The sequence below is a fragment of the Tripterygium wilfordii genome, chromosome 13 (assembly GCF_013401445.1).
Source record: "Tripterygium wilfordii isolate XIE 37 chromosome 13, ASM1340144v1, whole genome shotgun sequence".
Taxonomy (NCBI): Eukaryota; Viridiplantae; Streptophyta; class Magnoliopsida; order Celastrales; family Celastraceae; genus Tripterygium; species Tripterygium wilfordii.
In genome coordinates, this window is record NC_052244.1 from 3635671 (window position 1) to 3652245 (window position 16575).

General features: G+C 37.3%; 1 protein-coding gene and 1 pseudogene across 1 annotated transcript; both read left to right on the top strand.

The window, feature by feature from the left end:
* Positions 1 to 2452: 2452 nt before the first annotated feature.
* Positions 2453 to 2552, top strand: LOC120013979 (annotated as a pseudogene).
* A 5287-nt stretch (positions 2553 to 7839) lies between these two features.
* LOC120013395 lies at positions 7840 to 8654 on the top strand. Its single transcript, XM_038865186.1, has one exon. It carries the CDS (start codon positions 7864 to 7866, stop codon positions 8386 to 8388), a length of 525 nt encoding a protein of 174 aa, XP_038721114.1. The 5' UTR covers positions 7840 to 7863; the 3' UTR covers positions 8389 to 8654.
* Positions 8655 to 16575: the final 7921 nt, after the last annotated feature.

Consider the following 16575-nt stretch of genomic DNA (forward strand, 5'->3'; position numbering starts at 1 on the left):
ATCCGCTATGGGATAAACTATCCCCGCGTCAAGCAATTTTAGCACCTCCCCCCTAACTACCTCCTTCATGTTCGGATTTAAACGTCTTTGCATTTGTCTAATGGGCTTAGCTTCCTCTTCCATGTAAATCCTATGAGTACAAACCAAAGGACTAATACCCTTCAAATCAGCAATTGTCCAACCTATTGCCCTTCTATACCTTTGCAACACTTGAACAAGTTTCTCTTCTTGGGAAGAAGTAAGTAGGGAAGATATCACAACAGGGTATGACTCATTCTCTCCCAAAAACACATATTTCAGCTCACTTGGTAAGGGTTTCCTTTCCGGTGTTGGTGGATGCTCTAAAGATGATTCAAGCTTAGTCTTGGAAGGTTCTAATTCCTCAATGGGTGGGTTGAATCGTCCTATGCTATGGATAGCTAAAGACTCCAAAACCTCATTAATTTCCTCTTCCTCAACTAAAAATTGACTACCTTTTTCACTCAAAGCTAGCACACCTTCCACCGAATCCCTAGCAAGAGTTTTCTCTAAGTTCTCCTCAACATATGAATGGATCCAATCTACTTCCCTAATGTCTTCAAACTCTCCCATTTGCTTAGACACATTAAAGATGTTCATCTCCGCTGTCATATTCCCAAAAGATAGCACCATGACACCATTCCTACAATTGATCAAAGCATTTGAAGTTGCTAGGAAGGGTCTACCTAGAAGGACCGAGATTGGTTTGCTAAAGCTAGGGAGGGGTTGAGTATCTAAAACCACAAAGTCAACCGGGAAATAGAATTCATCCACTTGAACTAGCACATCTTCAACTATTCCTCTAGGAATCTTGACGGATCTATCGGCTAGTTGCAAGGTAATTCTTGTAGGCTTAAGCTCACCTAACCCTAATTGTTGATAGACCGAGTATGGAAGGAGATTAACACTAGCACCTAAATCCAACAATGCTTGTTCAATCCTATGGTTCCCTATGACTATTGGAATGGTAGGGCAACCGGGATCCTTATATTTAGGTGGAGTGGTGGCTTGTAAGATGGAGCTTGCTTGCTCCGTAAGAAAAGCCTTCTCCTTCACATTCAATTTACGTTTCACGGTACACAAATCCTTGAGGAACTTTGCGTACGAGGGAACTTGTTTGATGGCATCTAAAAGAGGTATGTTCACTTTCACTTGTTTGAAAAGTTCAAACATCTCTTTGTGTAGAGCCTCATTGGTTTTCTTCCCTAAGCGGTGAGGAAATGGTGGCCTTGGGATACACTCTCTATCCTTAGATGTGTCTACCCTTGTCCTATGTGATTGCCCCTCACTCTCCTCTTCTCCTCTTGGTATTTTCTCACATTTTTCTGAATTTCTGGATGAAGTGTCCGGACAATCCAAAATAGGTGTCCGAACACTTGCACCTAGTGAATCATTTTCCTGCACAAATTTCTCCAAACTCTCTTCCTTTCCACTATTTCCTTTGTCCTTTTCCCCCACTCTATCACCAAAATTCTGCACATCATCACTTTGATCAACATTCTCATTTGGTATGGGTCTATCCACAATGCGTCCATTCCTCAAAGTGAGGATGGATTGGGCTTGTTCATGTCCACTCACCCCCCCACTAGTAGATTCTAGTAAATTGGCTTGTTTGGATGGATTGGGGTATGGTTGAGCTGGGAATTTACCCTTCTCATATGTGGTGAGAGCTTGGGTGACCTTAGTGATTTGACTCTTAATATCCTCAATGGCCCTATTGGTTTGTTCTTGGAATTTGGTGGCCTTTTGATTCTCCCCTATTTGAGCTTGCATGAAAATGTTAAGAGTATCTTCAAGAGACCTCTTAGGAGGTGGAATGTAAGGTTGTGGAGGTGGTTGTGCAACACTTGGAGGAGGCAAATGTTGTTGGGGTGGATTGGGGAGTGATTGGGATTGAACATTCCCATCATTCCTCCACCCAAAGTTTGGATGATTCCTCCAAGGGTAATTCTCATTGTACGAATTGTTGCCTTGGTGATTGGTAGGGTAGGGCTTCCTAAAGTTCTGAGAATTGTTCCCATTGTAACCTTGCCCAAATAGGACTTCCTTACAAGCCGGTAAGGCATTACACTCATCCGTCCTATGATCCCTACTTTCACACAAAGTACAAGCAACTTGTTCATCAACACCAACTGCATTTATAGGGGCCTTTTGTGACTCTAAGGACTCCAATTTCTTGGACAACAAAGCAAGCTTAGCATGCACATCATCATTTTCATTCAACACAAACTTGCCACTAGAGCTTGGCACAACCTCATGTCGGGTTAGGGGAGGAGCTTCCCAAGATCGGGATTCCTCCGCCAACCCATCAAAGAAAGTAAATGCTTCATTGGCATCCCTATTCAAAAAGTCACCTTGAGTCATAGTGGAAACCAATTTCTTCAAAGATGGAGTCAAAGATTTGTGGAAGAAATTCACAATTTGAAATTTTTGAAATCCATGGTGAGGACACATAAACAACAAATCCTTAAACCTCTCCCAAGCTTGGAAGAAAGTTTCATGTTCTTTGCAATGAAAATTCATGATTTGTGTTTGATAAGAAATGGTACGGTGGGAAGGAAAATATTTGTTGAGAAATTCTTCTTGCATTGCCGCCCAAGTCGCAATGGATTGGGGGCGCAAGTTCTCAAACCATTGTTTTGCATGATCCTTCAAAGAGAATGGAAAAAGTTTGAGTCTCAAAATTTCTTGTGTGCATGTAACATCACCAAAAGTAGTACACACCGATTCAAAATCACGCACATGTGAATATGGTCGTTCCGATTCCATTCCATGGAATTTGGGAATCATTTGGAACATTGATGGTTTAAGGCTCACATTTTGTTGGTTCGGTGGCATGATGATGCAAGAAGGTTGAGTTTGCCTTGCGGGATGCGTGAGCTCCCTCAAAGTGCGATGCTCTTGGGCATGAATGTACTCCACAGGAGGAGGTGCATGTAAATTTTGCCCAAAAGGAGCATATTGTGGCACTTGTGGCATTGGGTAATACATAGGATGCACATAATTATATGGGGGAAGCATATGGTATGCGGGAGGCATATTGGGAGGTTGGTAGACATTTTGTGGGGCAATTTGTGCCGCATTGTCTTGTTGAAGTGGTTGAGGTGCATTTTGCAAAGCATGCTCAACTTGAACTTTTGGTAAATTCTGGGCATTTGGCACATTTTGGGCATCTTGCCCTTGCGCCGGATTCATCAATTCATCAATGTTCACACGTTGCAAAAGACGACGTAATACATCAAGATTGATATCACCCCCACGTACACTCCCCGCATCACTCGCATTTATGTCACCACCTCTCCCATCTCTATTAGACCCATGCCCACTAACGCTATCTCTAAGATGAGACATGATGGCAAACAAAGCTATCAAGTAACACGAAAGATGACCACCAACCAAGTCAAGTAACACCAGTTTTTTTTTTTTTTTTTTTTTTAATCAACAAACAACCAAGAGCAATATCAAGCAAGAACAAGAGCAAAGATAGGAATAGAATGACAATCAACCTCAGGAACAATTACACACCAAGATGTAGCAAGTAGTGATAGAAAGAAAAATGCGCAAAGCTCTCTCAAACAACGTATCACTACCAAGCAGCAAACAAGGTGGCATCCATCGCCCACAGGAATCTAAGTTAGCCCCATCCGCCAAGTTCTCCTCACAGCAATTTTTTTTTTCTCTTTTCAGCAACTACACTAATTCAACTACACTAGAAAGCAAGTAAAAGGGAGGAACAAAGTTACCCTTGAAGCGTGACCGTGCTCCTTCCTTATTTGATGGTGTTTAATAGCATAAAGCTAGCATCTACAAGCCACCCAACTCCGTCTTTGACACTCGCTTCCCCGGCAACGGCGCCAAAAACTTGACCGACACCAAAGTGTGTGTGTGTACTTACCCCAAGTGTAGGGTATCGTCAAGTAATAAACCGGTGAGTCCGGTATCGATCCACGAGGAAGCAATGCAAATTTGAAGTGAATGATATGCAAATGACTAGCTAACACTAATAAACACAATGAATATCAAATAAAAGCAAGTAAAAGAAATGGGCCGAATGACTCGGTAGCATGAGCGATTTTGTAATCAAAGTAAGCAAAAATTGGATTTAAAACAATTAATTAAAAACCTAGTCTCTAGTCCGTCCCGGTGGCTACTCGGTTCTCATACTCAAGGTATCATTGCAAACACACACAATCATACACAATGCATTGTGTGATACTATCAATCATGCATATGCAAAGAGAATTGGGTTATAAGACTTCAATTCATACATGTAGGCCATCGGGTCTCTTAATCTACGATGAACGCAAAGGGATAAGCACCTAATATTATGAATTAATATTCCCCCTTGGGGCTTGGCTTGGCTAACACCCTAGTTTCACACTCAAAGATCAATTAACCATAACTCTCCCATGCACATTCCTAATTTAACCCAAAACCCCATCATCAATACACATAATTAATAGCTATGCAATGAAAAACTCAATTAATTAAGGAAATCATGCAATGGGTTTAACAATTCTCAATCGAACACATTAGATGCAATCCCTAGACTAGACAATCCAAGAATACAAGCAAATATGTCATTCCCATAGATCCAATCACACAACTATCACGAAATTAAAAGAGAGAAATCGAAGCTACGATTCTTTGAGCATACCTTAAGTAATCGAAACCGAGCACCCACCGTTTGGGACTAGAAACTAGAAAGAGAACTTAGCCACTCATCATAATGGACATAAACATCAATTTTATAGATGAAAATCAATGTCTACACACGAAATCACAAGAAACCAAGAAAAACTTAGAGAGAGAAATAGAGAGAAACAATGGAGGCAAGAAGTTGGAGGAGATGAATTGTGTGGAAGCCAACCAAATCTTGGGGTTTTCTTCTCTTTTTACAATAGAAAATACCTAACTACCCTTATAAAATCGTTTCCCATTGGTTACATACATGATTTACCCCAAATGCCCTTGAAATTTCGGTGCAGAAAATTGCAGATTCGCCGTAGGTGTCCGGACGGGTGTCCGGATGCTTCATGCCTCCAACTTTGTCCGAACAAGGTCTGATTCCAAGCTCTTGTGATTTCCACCATTGGATCTTTTTCCATCTTCAAATCTCGACCTTCAATTACATGTGCAAATCTTGGCATGTGCACTTGCAGCCATCTTTGACCATTTGATTAAACTTGCACCAAATCTTGACCTTGGTATCTCCAACAATTTTGTCATCTTTGACCATTTGATCAAACTTGCACCAAATCTTGGCATTGGTATCTCCAACAATTTCCTTTTAAATGTGTAGCAACTTGCAGCCATCTTTGACTCCAAAAATCAAGTAAGATCTTCTTTTAAGTCAAAAATTGCAAGCAAGAATGTTGTCTTATGCACAACCATTGGATTCACCTTTAAATGATCATCTTAACCCTTCAAGTCTTGTTGTAATCTAATCCATTCATAATTCAAAACAATTCAATCTCGGCCATAGATTAGTGTACCGTTGGAGCTTGTAGTCTTCAAGAATATCTTCATAATCTAAGTCCCGACACCTCACAGCAAAAAGTGCCCAAAAAGTGCTCCAACTTGCCCAATTCAGTCATTTAAGCCCGATTTCCTGCAGAACCAACGGGAAACATGTATAAGGGTAAAATTACTTTATTTAAACACAAATGAATTACTATAAGCACTAGAACCTCCTAATTAGATAGTATTAGGACCTCAAAATAGAGGTCCGGTCAGTTAGCTAGGAGGCATGGAAAACCAAATACAAACAAGATTCTTCAATCTTATATGATAACAAACTCGATCTCAATCACCAACTCTAGAATCAGAAATCCTGCATGCATGTGTTCTAGGTCCAAGAGAAATACACGTGTAAGATTTAGTCAATCAGCTTTGTATTCATTCACAAAAAGTCCAAACACGTGCATGAGATTAATTCATTAATATTGCTTAATTTCCACAGTTTGTGTATAGACCAAAATATCATTGTAGGTATACCAACTTTCCACATCTAAAGATGCTCCTCTCCCACGGGTTTCAACTTTCAACACTCACACACGCAAAACATGACCATCGTCTCGTTAGTACATATATTTTACAATGCGCATCACTTTACGGTGTCGTTTTGGCCATCAAAATGGTTAGCGCCGATCCTGTTTGAAAGAGAAATAAAGGGAGAGGAAAAGAATTCGAGTAATATTTTAAGTTTGATACTTTTAAAGTCAATAATATTATGTTATAATCCGACACGTCTTATTTAAATCAAAATACAACGAATCACGTGTGTACGTTAACTTGTAATCATAGTTTGGATGGATGAAAAAAAAGATGACAATTTTATTAGGGGACGTAAACGTGATTCGTTTTTGAACAATTAATTTAATGACAATAACTTGACGATAATTTAACTGATTCTTTTTTTTAAGATTTAGAAGGTAAAGAATCTGGTCAGGATTTCGACAGTCAAGAAAAATAATAAAGACAAAAATATATATGTTCAATCAGGGGACCATCGTCAGTGGTGGACGTGTGGTGTAAGAAGCAACACATCTTTCATGCCAACTTGCTCGGGAACTTCTGTTAGCGGAGCTGAGCGAATTGAAACCACAGATTTGCCGGTGGAGCAACATGACGTCATCAAGCACCTTTGTGATGACGTCGCGACATCTACAAAGATATCCGTGACGTGGAAAATTTATTGATACACACCAATAGCATCCGATTTTACTAGATTTGTCTCCTTCACGCCCCCGTTAGGCGCGTGAATGTCATGTTTATTCATAAATCACTTTCTAAATAGTACAAAACCACATAATTTTATTGAGAAAAAAAGAAAAGAAAGAGAATACACGATGCTGGGTGGCAGCCCCAATTTTTAACCACAAAACATACCAAAAGAAGGAGATGTCGGCTGCATTTTTAGTAGTTGATTATAATTTTTTAAAAATTATGTTTAACATAATTTTAAGTATTTTATTGAGTATTTTGGATGCTCATATTTTATAATAGATTTAAAAAAAAAAATTTAAATCCTAAATTTTTTTTAATAATAGAGAACGATTTCATATAAGTAAGTCATTTGAACATCTAATATACGCCCAAACTCAGGCCGTCACACCTGTGTGGACAGAAGTTTCTCACCTGATGATAGGATAAGTTGAGCCAAAGTTAAGCGCATAACCACAAATGCATTGCTTCCCACGAGAATCCAATTCAGGATCTTCCAAGTCCATACAATTTGACCCGTGAGAGATTCATCAACAAGACTATCACCCAAGTGATTTTCTAAATCCTATACCCTAAAACATAAACCATACTACGTAACCCCTAAACTCTAAATCTTAACCCCTAAAACCCTAAATCTTAACTCAGAAACTTTAATAAATTTTGTTTGAAATTTTTTTTATAATTTAACATGATTTTAAGAAGAATGATAGTCAACTCTAACTAAAAAAAAATTGTAACCCGGCCCACCCCAAAAGGACATTAGAATTGCTAGCTAGAGTGGAGCAGGTTTATTGGAGCTCAAACTTTACCGTTACATATTAACACTATGCAATTGATTTGAGGTTTTAAAGATAAGTGAGACAGTACAAATATTTAATTGGACAAACTGCGACGTGTTTTGAATGGCGCTTGGGAGTGATCGCTAGCTATATTAAGCCTCCATTTGTTGTTTCAATTTACTCCATCTCAAGACCTTAACCATTTTTTCCTCCTCCTCTCTTTCTTTATCTTCCTCTCCATAAGACTTTCCAGGAAAATCCACCGTCTTCTCCCCTTTCCAAAAACCTCCCCCCCACCACCACCTTTTCTTAATCATTTTCCAATATATTTATATATTAGATGGAGAATATTATAGTAGCGAATTTGCACGAACACCAGAGAACTGGCGTCACAGCAAAGAAGAAGACGAAGAAGAAGAAGCCCATAAAAGTGGTTTACATATCCAACCCAAAGAAGTTCAACACCAGCGCCACTGAGTTCAGGGCCTTGGTCCAAGAACTAACGGGCAAGGATTCCGATCCGAGTAAGTTTGCAGACCCAGATTTCTATGATGTCGGTCATCATGATCGGACTGAAGATCAGCCACCGCCGTTGGATAATATTACTGGGTCCAAGATAGATGGTGATGATGAAGATGATGATCAGGTCTTCTCGTTGGATTTGGACCCCACTACTACAACAGACAGCCCTGATCATCCTTCTCCTCCTCCGCTACTGTTGGCTGAGCCGTTTGATGAATATCATGATGCTTTCATGCCACCTCATCATCATCAGACGTATGAGAATAATAATATATCAAGGTTTCTATTTTCTGATTTTTCTCATGTGGATTTGTTATATGAGGAGTTGATGGAATGTAAGTAATTAATTAATTGTGTGTGTGTATATATATATATATATACACACACACTAATTAAGCCGTCGCCAAGGCCAGTACATATATGTGATATATATCTTTTTAAAGATGTTTGTGACATATATGAGAATCATATTGTAAAATTTTCATCTTATTAATTAATTAGCTTTTAAAATCCTTGTAATTTTGATTATCTGTTTATATATGCTAGTGCAATTTAATTAATGTATAACTGCCCAAAAAGAAAAGGACTTTAATGATGGCAGTTCTTCTAGGTAGCTAGCTTCCTAATTTCCTCTTTGGATGAATAATTAGTTGATTTTATTTGTGATATTTAAATCTTCATTTTTGCTAAATCAATCTTAGAGACTTGACTTAGACTGTGATTTGAAGGGCAGAAAAAGTTCCTGGGACCCAACATAAAATACATATTCATTGACAGAGGAATGGATAAGACTTGCCCAGTAAGCAAACAGTCCCTAAATTTTGGGGCAATGCAAAAAGGTAAGAGGGATCGACTAGGTGTAGTGTGTCCTTTAGTTTTGGGCACCATATATACTAAACCCTTAAGCATGAGTCATTTGGCAGCAAAATGTTCACATTCATCCCTCCTTTGAACGCAATAAATCAATGACACATCCTTTTCTAGCAAGGCAACAAATTGTTGAGAAAGACCCATAGAATGAAAACATGCTAACCCTAGAAAAAGAGGGTATACAACATTACACTCTTTTTCAACTGTACAATCTCTATCATCCCTTATTTTAATTTGGTATCGGAACAAGTCCTAGCTGACATTTTGAATCACACAAGGATGCGTGTCTTTACCGAAGAGATAATATTGTAGAAGATGATTGGTCTAGTCTATGGCCAACATCATTTGGCTAGGCATTGGAAAGGAAAATGTTTTAAACAATGTAAAGAGGAGGATTTGAATCAGTGACCTAGTGTTGAGAAATTCTTAATACACACACACTATCTCAACTGGAGCAGCATGGTATGATTTACAAAACGTGTATGTTGGCTTCTACCATATGATGTATGACAAATTAAGTTTCTTAGTTTGCTTTATTAATTAGGAGAATAAATTTAATTATTCAATTTTCTTATTAGAAGTGTATTTCTTAGAGAATTATTAGAAGTTTTAGTAGTTAATAAAAATTCTAGTTAAATTAGTATTGTTTATTTTATTAGAATTTCCTTCCTTTTATTTAAATATAAATAGTATTGTGAGGCGTCCACTAAGTAATCTTGAAATAAAAATTCATATATCATTTTGATATAGGACTAACCAGAAAGATGAAGTTCTTTATCAGTTTTACAAGTTAGTAGAAATCATTTTGTTGGGCTTGACTATTACAAGTGTTCTATACATTTATAAGTTGAATCGATATATATGTGTGTGTGTACAGATTAATGAACCCCACAAGAAAACCAAACAAGACAAATCATTCAATTATACTTAAAAGCCTCCCTCTGTATTTCTGTTGTACAATGCAAGTTGTAGTTTAGATCCGACGTATATATTAATATCACTACCAAACAAGAAATATGTCTGCTTGTTTTACAGTGATATTGTCGTACACGAATGGCGGTGGTCCACTTATATGTATGTATGTATATATATATATATAGAGAGAGAGAGAGAGAGAGAGAGAGGTTGATTCATCCACCAATACATACATATACTAACGGAGTAACGGACCTAAACAAGACTATATATCAATTGGTCTGTTCAAAAGATAGACTGACCTGCTGTCTTGGTCTGCTGTCCAACAAGACAAGGAGAGTCTCACTAAGCTACACGTCTTTTGCTGATATTTTAGTTTTGCTGTCATCAACTTATTTGATTGTGAACTTGGGCTTGAGAAAAAGCTAAGGGAGATGACGTATAATATTAGGGGTGGCAAAAGGTGGATTTCATATCCAACAATAACTCGTGCTTATAAAATATTTATATGTTGATCCTAATTTGGATTGAATTTCTGACGTATTTAATTGATCTAACTCGAATAGGTTTAAAGCCAGACAATAACCTGATCCGGGTTAGGGTTCATACAAGTAACTAAACAAGATTTATGTGTTTGGATCCAGATTTTCAACATATAACTTATGTCTAAACTTGATTTAATATGGATTGGATAAATTCGGTCATCCGAACCGGATATAATATATACCAATGATATGAATAACATGATAATGACGATGATACTAACTAATTAATTAGAAGATACACGTGAACATGCCAAACTTTGACAAATAATTAAGTTGAGGACTTCTCTAATTGGAAAATCGTTTTGATTTTTGACAGCCGCAAAGAAAAAATTAGTCCATAAGCAGATAAAACCGCCTACCAAAAACATAAATATTGTGGAATCCTCGATTAAGATTTTATATTGTTTTGGCTTTCTTTCTAATGTTTTTGATATAGATCGGATGGCTAACGCGGTTTTGAAGAATTATGATCGGGGTGAAAAATCGCACAGTTTTCTCGAAACGTCGCATACTTTAAAACCTGTCATTTTACCATTGTATTCAATGGTTTTTGGTCAAATTCCATTGTTTAGGCTTTCAAATCAACAATTTACTATTATATTTTGGTCATTTAATTTATTTTCGACATATGTAGGGATTTTGTTATTCTATTTTATTTCAAGTTATTTTATGGTTTTGACTTTCGTACTTATTTATTGTATGTATATATGTATAGATGCTGAGAAGGACACTTCCCTAAAACCAATTGCGTAGTATTTTCTAATAATGAAAATTTTTTGATAATCAAAAGATGCATGCGTAAAGGAGTACAAATTAGTGTACCCCACAAAGAAACCAAACAGGACAAATCATTCAATATATATATATATTTATTAATGAGAAAACCAGGCCACCTATTTTGGCAGCTTGTCAGCCCAAACACTGCTGTGCTGTCCAACAAGAGAACGAGAGTCTCACTAAGCTACACGTCTATCTTTTGCTGATATTTTAGTTTTCCTGTCATTAACTTATTTGACTGAAAGCCTGGGCTCTAGAGAAAGCTCAGTGAGAAGATAATACCAAGACTTAATTAATTAGTGGATAACTTCTCTAATTGGAAACTCAAACGTTTGATTCTTGACAGCCGGAAAGAATAAAATTAGCCCATAACCAGACAAAACCCCATACCACAAACAGAAATATATTAAGTCACAAGATCAACAGAGCCAGTTTAAACCAGTATATATAATGATATGATTACATGCAGCACCGACTTTATATATAATTGTATAAGCAAGCAAAACAAGTATAAAAGAAGTGGTGACAATTGGGGGGGTCCTATGTCAAGTGATCTAATTGGATAGACTGGAGGATATCCCACACTCGACCAAACATTAATTACCCAACTCCTTCAAGTCACCCCCAGACAGACTTAACAGACAGCTTTAAAAGTCCCATTAGATCACTGAAAGAGACTATAAACCACTTGCATCAAAATCTCCATAAACAGTATTAACTTTTTTGCCAAATCAAAGCAACCAACTACTTCCCAATGATGTCTTCATTAATCCAGCCTGGTGTCACCACAGCCCCTGTTTTCCTTCTCTCCATGCATGCTTAACAAGCTTTAAGAAATTACAACTAAACACAATGTTTTCTTCCACACAATGTTTTCTTTCACTCTTTTCTTATTGTATATGATTTGTAAGCAATTGAGCACAAAGAAAGTGAATATTTTTAACTAAGAAAAAAATACAATCAGAATCTCAAGACCTTCATGAACAAAGCTTTCATCTCCATTAATCATGTCAAAATCAGAGAATATTAAGAAAATATGAGAAGACAGTGACCTTTATTTGACTGAAACAAAAAGTGACTAAATTACACACAAATCCAGTACAAGTAACATGAATGTGTTGTGTTCAATACAGCTCTTCATTACAGTGAGTTGCCGGAGAAATCATTTGAATATGTCAGTACTAGAGTGCGTTCCAAAGATTCCGCTGATTACGCCCAATGTAACAATTGCAGTACATATGGTAATCTGAGTACACAAAGAAAATTTGTCTGAAAAAAAAAAAACACACGAAGGAATACTTCCCGTTAATACTTTGAGTCCGTTTAGTGGACAATTTTGATAGTAGCATTAATGTTAACATTAATTATGATAGTTTAAATGTTGATAAAAAAATGGTTGCAATCGATAGTGTTTGGTTTACTTTTACTTGTAGCATTTATGCGGTTAAAATTTTTGTGACGAATTACGTGTCGAAGTATTATCCTTTTAACTTGTAACATATTTATTTAAATAGTAAAATAAATATTTAATATTAATAAAAATATTTTAATATTTTAATATGTTGAACTGTTTAATATTAATAGTGATAGGTGTAAACAAATATTTAATATTAATAAAAATATCTTACTTAATTTAATAAACTAAAAATATATTAATATCCCTTGCATATATTAAAAGGGAAATTTCACATTTAAAGCAAGATAAAAAATAAAAATCTCATATAATTCTCCACAAAATTGTTGAATCTTAAACAATTACAAAATGATCATTTTGAGGTGTTAAAATTGTCTGGGAGTTTGACACTTTATTCGGGCATGGGGTCAAGAGTAGTTTCTTTTCTTTCTTTCTTTTTTACTTCACAAATGCTCTAGATGATGCATATTAATATTAATCTCTTCCCACAATCTTATACGTCTAACTTTGATTTTCCAATCATCTATTGAAGAATCAATTGTAGATAAAAATTATACTCCGGCCATTGGCGAATATATCACATAACAAGCAACTCAAAAAAAAAAAAATACTTCGAAAGTGATTGGAAGACTCTTCAAATATCAAATGTTTGTACTTCTTTTCTTGTGGTATACTAATCATCACTTATTACTTTTACAATTAAAGTGATTAGCTTAATGAATTCAACATAAATATTTTCAAGTTATCTATAACCAAAATAGAATAAGAATAGACAAAACTTAATTAATATTAATTGGTACTGAGAGCTTTTTGAAAGAGGTGAAATAAAGATTTCTTATGAATTCACATAGATCGTCCAAGTGTTAAATAAAGGTAACAATTAGTTAGAGCCTTTGCTTCATGATGAATCTTATTTGCACCCCATTTTTTGCTAAGTACACCCCATTCACCCTTTGAAAATACACTAGATTGGGGTGTACTTAGCAAAAAATGGGGTGCAAATAAGAGTCATCTTGCTTCATATATAAAGTATAGATCCAATCTATAGAGTACTTGCCTTATCATATCAAGCTGCAGATGAATGGCGTGGCCTATTCTCAGTGCTTTATAAAGAAATTGGAGAAAGAAATCACCATTGAAGAAGATGGTAAGAAATGGACCCAATTTAATAAAAAAAAAATTCTTATTTTATGCAAGTAATGGAAACTATGGAAATCTGATTATTGAATGCAATGGATAAAGAACTCTTGCTCCCCAAACACACGTACACACAATGGAGAGAGAGAGAGACATGCATTGACATGTCATTTTCTTTCTTGCATGTTTTTGATTACTTTGGTTTTCCATTGATTTTAAACTCATTTTCTCAATCTGGGTATTCATGATTTTGATACATGCAAGACTGATGCCATGCACTATGGTTCCCGCATGTGAGGAGATCATGGGTAGTTATGGATTGTGGTTAGCAGTGGTTTCCTTAGGAGTTGCATCATTAGTAGTTGTATAATCCTAGCATACACGTTCCTTGTAATTAGCCCCTGTAAGCACGTTTCATTCAAGTATGCATCAGTAGTTTGTATGGATAAAAGGTAAACAAGGAGGAATGAAGGAGCAGACAATTATCCAACAAAATATTTTCCCTCTCATTTCCTCTCGACTCTCTTCTTTTCTTCACTTCTTTCTCTATTCTCCAACTTGAACATATCAGTGGTATCAAAGCAATCGGTTCCATGGACACTCGTGGCAAGAGCAACGTTGGGTTTCGCAATGAAGTTAATGAAATCTTGGCTCGTCATGAATCGAGTTTCGATTACTTGACGAATAACTTCAATCAAGTTCACGCTGCCCTCCATAAGTTCTTACTGAATTGCAAGCTTTGCGAGTCACTAGCCACCACAAAAATATTTATGACAAGGATACTATCCATCCCTTCTCTTTCGGTGAAACCTCCCACACTACCCACCACTCACAAACACCAAACCTATCTCAAACCAACACTCCCCAAGCCTTACCGGGCCCTACTTCCAACCTCAAGCTAATTTTTCCCAAATTCAGTGGCAATGACCCAACGGGATGGATATATAGAGCTGAACAATTCTTTGAATTTCAACATGTTGGGGTTGATCAGAGAGTCCAACTCGCGTCATTCCAACTTGAAGGTATTGCCTTACAATGGCATCGTTGGCTCACCAAATCAAAAGGCCCGCTAACTTGGGATGATTTCACTAAGGCCTTGCTACGTCGATTTGGACCCACTGAGTTTGATGATCCATCCGAGGCACTCACAATGCTTATACAGACCACAGCAGTGGATGCTCTTGTGGAAGAATTTGAAAAGTTTTCTCACCTCATTGATGGGTTGCCAGAACCTTTTTTAATTGGGTGTTTTATTGCAAGCCTCAAAGATGAAGTTCGCCTTGATGTCAAGATAAAGAATCCCCGTACATTATCTGAGGCGATAGGAGTTGCTCGCCTAATCGAAGAACGCAACACCATACATAAAAATCGAGCACTTTTTCTCACTCCACCTTTGCCAGCAGTACATCATCGCCCTCTAACTCCTCCGCCACTTCACAAAACTACAACACCACTACCACTACCACTACCACTCTCGGTCTCCTTGGACCATTAACCTTTCAGAAGTCGAACCCTTTCCCTAATACCCCATCCACACCAATTAAATGCATTACTGGTCAAGAAGCCAAAGAACGGCGAGACAAGGGGCTTTGTTACTATTGCGATGAAAAATACACACTTGGTCATCGATGTAAGCAACCTCGACTTTTTATGATTGAAGATGTTCCAGTCCCTGACTACCAACCACTAGATCAAATGTCCGGAGTTTTTAAGTCATATCCGGAGTTTATCCTTGCGGACAAGGATATTTCGAGTGGTGGGGATTGATACATGCAAGACTGATGCCGTGCACTATGGTTCCCGCCTATGAGGAGATCATGGGTAGTTATGGATTGTGGTTAGCAGTTGTTTCCTTAGTAGTTGTATAATCCTAGCATGCATGTTCCTTGTAATTAGCCCTTGTAAGCACGTTTCATTCAAGTATGTATCAGTAGTTTGTATGGATAAAAGGTAAACAAGGAGGAATGAAGGAGCAGACAATTATCCAACAAAGTATTTTCCCTCTCATTTCCTCTTAACTCTCTTCTTTTCTTCACTTCTTTCTCTGTTCTCCAACTTGAACGTATCAGATTTCTGTCAAAAACTACTCTTTATCTTCCAATCCTATTCTGTCTTGGTATTCAACGAAAGTCCACAATGAGCAAAGAACATAGCGGAACGATAAAGGCATGGGATCAAGGCCATGCACAATACGCAGAACTCAGGCCGCAATTTCAATCACACACGCAGACGATGAAAACGAAGAAGACAAATGACAACAGTGTTTCAACGAAATTGGAGCCCCCTCGTACTGTATAGTCCCACATCGTTAAAATATGTGGTGACAATGCCCTTTATAAGGGCTAAACCCACCCCTTATCTATAACAAGACATTCTCCTAGGCTTGAGTGAGTTGGGCTTACCCCATTTGTTTGGGTATAAAGAGAAACAAAGCTGTGCGGACCCAATGTATCCACGGGAACCGAACAATCCAAAGCGGACAATATTGTTGATGTGTAGGGGGTGGATTTACAACACATACAGAGAAAATTCTCCCTAATGGGGAATACTACACATGCCAATGGTACGACAACTTCCCGAATGACCAATGATATTTTAGTTTTACTGTCATCAACTTATTTGATTGGCAACTTGAAAAGACTCCCTAATGGGGAATACTACACATGCCAATGGTACACCAACCGGCCAATGATATTTTAGTTTTGTTGTCATCAACTTATTTGATTGGCAACTTGAAAATACTCCCTAATGGGGTATACTACACATGCCAATGGTACGACAACTCCCCGAACGGCCAATGATATTTTAGTTTTGCTGTCATCAACTTATTTGATTGGCAACTTGGGCTTGATAGAAAGCTTAATGTGAGATG

Bases quoted from the DNA above. Each gene is read 5' to 3' on its own strand.
- LOC120013395 (XM_038865186.1), top strand. From the start codon at position 7,864: ATGGAGAATATTATAGTAGCGAATTTGCACGAACACCAGAGAACTGGC.